General features: G+C 36.1%; 1 protein-coding gene across 1 annotated transcript; it reads right to left on the bottom strand.

Moving 5' to 3' along the window:
* Positions 1-1,821: 1,821 nt before the first annotated feature.
* LOC105120516 (transcription factor RAX3) lies at positions 1,822-3,726 on the bottom strand. Its single transcript, XM_011018758.1, has 3 exons — positions 3,240-3,726; positions 2,902-3,031; positions 1,822-2,718 (listed from the first exon to the last, which is right to left on the bottom strand). Exons 1-3 carry the CDS (start codon positions 3,373-3,375, stop codon positions 1,947-1,949), a joined length of 1,038 nt encoding a protein of 345 aa, XP_011017060.1. The 5' UTR covers positions 3,376-3,726; the 3' UTR covers positions 1,822-1,946.
* Positions 3,727-5,336: the final 1,610 nt, after the last annotated feature.

The following is a 5,336-nucleotide window of genomic DNA, read 5'->3' as shown; positions in this document are numbered from 1 at the left end:
ATGGGAATCTACCAAAGATATGCTGTAGTCATGATTGTCAAGTTATTATCCAAGCATGAACGGCTAGCATACGAGGTTCACAATGAGTGATGACTTGGAAGAATTATATTGTGGAAACAAAGACTTTTCTACAATGTAATTTTGAAAAAGGAGAAGCGCTACATGAATAAGGTTTTGTTCCAGGCCAGATTAATTTTTATGATGCCGACTTTGTTCAACCAAGGAGCAATGGTGGCCATGATGAAATAATACACACACAAATCAAATGTCATCATGGCAACTTTTTGTTGATAATAATCAAGAGTATTTATTAATCACACAAGAATACCATTACGTACGTGTGTATGTCATCATGGCAATGTATATTACTATAAAGAAATTCGAAAAATGGAGCTTGACCTGGAGTTTGTCACTGATTGACTAATTACTGTGATAAAGTCAAGCACAGGGCCGCCCTCATTGAACCAAAAAACAAATGAAAAAAGAGGGAGAGAACCTCAAACGCTGCGCTGCAATACATAGATAGATAACCCTTAACATGTTTAGCGACAGCTACAACGTCGCAACCAGAAGTCAGCTTGCGTTTTTCTAATTGCTTCTAGAACTCTTGTCTGTTGCCATAGACCTCGCTTCTAGAACTCTTGTCTGTTGCCATAGGTAGCAACGTTTATCCATTCTGATTGCCAGAATAGATCAACAACACTGAAATCCTCCATAACGGCCACTAACTATTAATGCTTAATTCTGTCACAACAATTCGTTAAAATACCTCCAAATAATGCATTTAATGCCATTGCTGCTGAAATTAGCACTATTGAAATTCCATTAAAGGGCACTTATGTTGTAATGATATACATATAACATTTGAACTTCTCAGACTCCAAGTATGTATGTATGTATGTATGTATATAAAGAAGCGGGTGGATGATGCATAAAACCATGCATGGATTAGCATAACTACCGGACCAATTGAATATGAATTAGGAGGAGTAATTCTGCATGATATTCAAAGCTTGACTATTAGCAGCAAGGATTAGCTGGTGCTTCCTAGCTAGTTCCTATTATTCTTCTTTAAATTAGGATTAGGATACTAGTAGGGCTGGAATAAATTAAGCCTAAAAAGGAAATTTTGAAAGATTCATTTACAGTGATGGTGACTCTTAACTTACCTTGAAGTTGCAAAAACAACTTTTTATCTATAAAATTAATTAATCAACGAAAAATGGCTAGTTATATCTGCTAGATTAATTATGCATGTATTTAAAATCATATACAGGCGCAAAAAGAACATTTTCCTAATCCATGTAGAGCCTTCCATCTCTATGAGGATTGGTGCGTTCAAATTCCGGATATACAAATTTGTGCTTCCAAACATTAATATTGGAGGCCTATGTTCATGTAATGCAACAAAATCGAACATTCAAACTTTTTAGAGCTTAATTAACGAATTGTGTTAAGAAATTGTTTAATAAATTGGATTAAAATGGATCAAAATAATCACAATATTAAGGAGACTCATTTCAATGGCAAAAGTTATTTGGTTTATGTGGACCTGATCATGTTAATTAACCCTAAAAAAGCCTATAAGATGTCTAATTAGGCTCCTGCTAGCTATTGGAGATTTTTATGGAATGGAATTGCTGAAGTTCTGTGGTACATTTAACTTCTATCATAAGATTATCATGCATTTAAGAACTATACGCCTTCGAAATCCTCTTAACAGCTAATATTTTTTGTCCTCATGTTAATTGAAACATACCCCTTTAGAAGCTTTGAGTTTGATCAACAAATAGAATGCAGCACATATATATATATACACACATATAAAACCTCTGTCAATATAAATCGAAGGCAAACCATGTCACAAAATAAGTTCAATAAGATAAGATCCAACACCACTTTCCTAATATTGCAACAAGTCTAAGTATACCAAACATACATGTACATTATAGCGGCCCAGGGTACCTCGGCTCATCAAAGGTACATTCTTGCAGCAACCTTTGTTGTAAGATCCCTTCACAATTTGAAGCACCAGGAGGAAAAATCAGAGAGGTAATCTCACCGCAATCAATCATGCTTTCAGTGCCATAAGCAGTCCTAATTCTGTTATTGACCATATCATCACCTAACAGAAACTCCAGCCCGTCCAGTCTTGGCGGGTTGCTGCTAACCATTTGCTCAAGCCCCGCAGGAAAACTGCTTTGTCCTTGCAACATTTGCAAACCTGCAGCCCCATCTATGTCGTACTGTGTTTGTGCAAACTGAGCATCAGTATCATCCAAGGTCTCCTCCATTGGAGCAGAAGAGGAGACATTGATGAACTGATCATCATAGAGCTGTTGGGTATAGGATACATCAGCTGGGAATTGGGGATTCATCGCATTGTGATTCACTTGATCATCAGCAGAAAATTTTCCTCCAAGCTTGATAAGTAATTTCCTGATAGAGGCATGGTCATTGAAATGCGGTTCATGGCTAGAGTATGGTATGGGAGCGAGTATAGGCAGCTCTGGCCAGTAAGGGTTTTGGTTATTGTTATCAGCTGGAACCACGGGATTTCCATTTCCTCTCTTCATTTCTTGCTTTACGCCACTACTTCTGCGAGCCTGTTGCTCTTTTCGCTGCTTGCCAAGAAGCTTCTTCTTCAGCCTTGTGTTCCAGTAGTTCTTTATATCATTATCGGTTCTTCCTGGCAGTTGTGCTGCAATTATGGACCATCTGTTCATGCGCAAGCAAAGTCATTAAATTTTAGCATGCTAAACCTAGAATATTACTAGTATAATTAATCTAGCCAGTTCATGAGTTTAAACATGAAATACGAGTCCCAATTGTATAGGTGGATGATTTCTTCAGTATACTAATTAGTAGTTAATTAAGCGGATATCTGTGATAGATACAAACCTGCTTCCGATACTAATGTAAAGGCTGCAAATTATGTTATCTTCTTCTTCAGAGAAGCTTCCGTGCTTAATATTCGGGCGAAGATAATTTAACCATCTAAGGCGGCAGCTCTTGCCGCATCTTTTAAGACCTGATTCAGAAACAACACCCATGTCTTGATTGCATAAGATATAATTGAACATCTTGACCCAGCTTCAAATTCCTTTAAATTAAATATAGGACATGCATCAATCAAAAAGAAGTTAATTAAGAGAAGGAGATCAAAGGGAGAAAGCAAGGCAAGGCTAAAGATACAACTGAAAAAGAGCTGTGCATGCGGTTGTAAGTTGAAATATTACCAATTTTTTGAGGCAAAGCAATCCAGTTACCACCAGTGCCATGCTGCTCTATATATGACTTGAGCTTCGCATCTTCTTCAGGTGACCATGGGCCTTTCTTGACGTTGGCTTTGTCGCAGCAAGGAGCCCTCCCCATACTTCTTCTTTTGTGTTTCTTTCAGTATGATGTTAGCTAGCTTCTCTTTCTCCTCCTATTTATGTCAAAGCTAGCAATTATAGGGGAGAGAGAGAGAGAACGAAGGAGATGCGTATAGGGGATAATTAAAAAGTAAATATAAAGGCTGGAAAGGGATAAACAGCTATATGATATTTAAAAGCGGGGATGGCATAAAAGAGAGTGTCTGCCATAGAAAAGTCCAGAAATTGGAAAGGGAGTGCAGGAGGGTAGGGTTTTTCTTCTTGTCTTTCTTACTTAGTTCAGAATCAATTTTATTTAGCAAAAGGGCTTTTCATTCGTTATTTCTCATGGATCTCTGCAAGCCAATCTGGCATAATTCAGTGGGGGCATACATCAACCAAATGACACGATGTATAATGAGGTATTTCATATTAATTACTACCATTTTATTGCATTTAGCTGTATTATTTTATTTAATTTATAGATAATTAGCTGCCACTGTTAGATTAAGACTACATGATGTTGAGATTTCAGAAATTAATCCACGGTTTTCACACCATCGTGTGTGTGTATATATCAGAAAAATATTTTATTTTATTTTTTGTTACATGGGATATTAATTAAATCAACTTGAATATGTAATTGAAATACATTTGATCGAGCACCCTATTTTTTAGTGATACATATCTCCTTACACAAAAGCTATGAAGCTTGACTCCACAGTCTTCTTTTTTTTTTTTTTTTATAATAATCGTCCACAGTCATTGCATGTCAAGATTAACAAATATCAAGAAACAAACTTGCTACAGATTACAATGTTGAAGCTAATTTATATCGTAGGTCAATTCCTTGGACTGATGGGGAGGTTTCAAAGCTCTACGGTTTCCACAAGGGAAAAAGGCAAGGACGCCACCAAATATTGAAATTCTGTAGAAATGAGAGGGATTCTTCTGTGTTGGTAGGTGTGATCAAATGACAAAAGAAAAGTAGAACACGATGGAACCTAAGGATATGATTCTTGTTATGGTTTGTCCTTTGAAACGGGCGTGTCCATAATCATTGAACATGGAATGCTTCCCAGACGGCCGTCACCCACCAATCCGTATTAATGATCAAATGACCACGGCAGCACTGACCTGAGCAAAAATTGTATGGGATTTTTTTTGTTTTTTTTATTTTTTGGAATTTACATACTCTCATCGTGTCTCTTAATTAATTTATCTGTTGTGTTTGATTATATTGTTAAATTGAAGTTAAATAGGCACGATTTTAGGATATATATATATATATATATATATATATATTCAAAATAACAAAAAGAAAATCTTACTATTCTTTTCTCTCATTTATTTTGTCATTGAATTCAGCGTTAACTTGAGACAATTTAATTTCTTAATGTAATTGTGATTTTTGGAAGCCAATACATAGGAAAAAGATTTCTTTCTTGTTTAATATATTTTTATAAATGACATTTTTTTCATTTCATCATCTATATAATGTAAGCAAATTACACCAATCCAACGAAAATAAAAGATAAATACACCATAATTCATAATAACCAATTTTGCACTAATAATCATATATATAGCTCAATAATACTCTTATAAAGTGAAAAACATGAAGTCTCAAGCTGGAGTACCACGATAGAAATCTGTGTGTCATGTCTGAAGGCACTCTGAATTACAGAAGACTGTTATTTCCCAATCACAGATAATGCATTGTATTCCAAACCTAATTACTTCTCCAGTGTTAATTAAGCGTCCTTGGGGGGCCCTAATGTGCGTGGAGTTTAGGATGAAGGTGCAGCGTATTTGGTGGGAATCAAGAGAGCTAACCCAAGTGCACGTCACAGCTCAGCGTCGACGTTTTACTGTACCCCGTTGCTTACCTTCTACTTGGTGCATGACAGTTATGGTTTTTTTGCACTTGTTGCGGGCTTGCAGCCAAAAACTAAAACGTCAAACCCTTTCTTATTAGAT

The sequence above is a fragment of the Populus euphratica genome, unplaced genomic scaffold (assembly GCF_000495115.2).
Source record: "Populus euphratica unplaced genomic scaffold, PopEup_1.0 scaffold6.1, whole genome shotgun sequence".
NCBI lineage: Eukaryota > Viridiplantae > Streptophyta > Magnoliopsida > Malpighiales > Salicaceae > Populus > Populus euphratica.
Note: the sequence above shows the minus strand (reverse complement) of the source record. Positions and strands in the feature narration are given on the sequence as shown.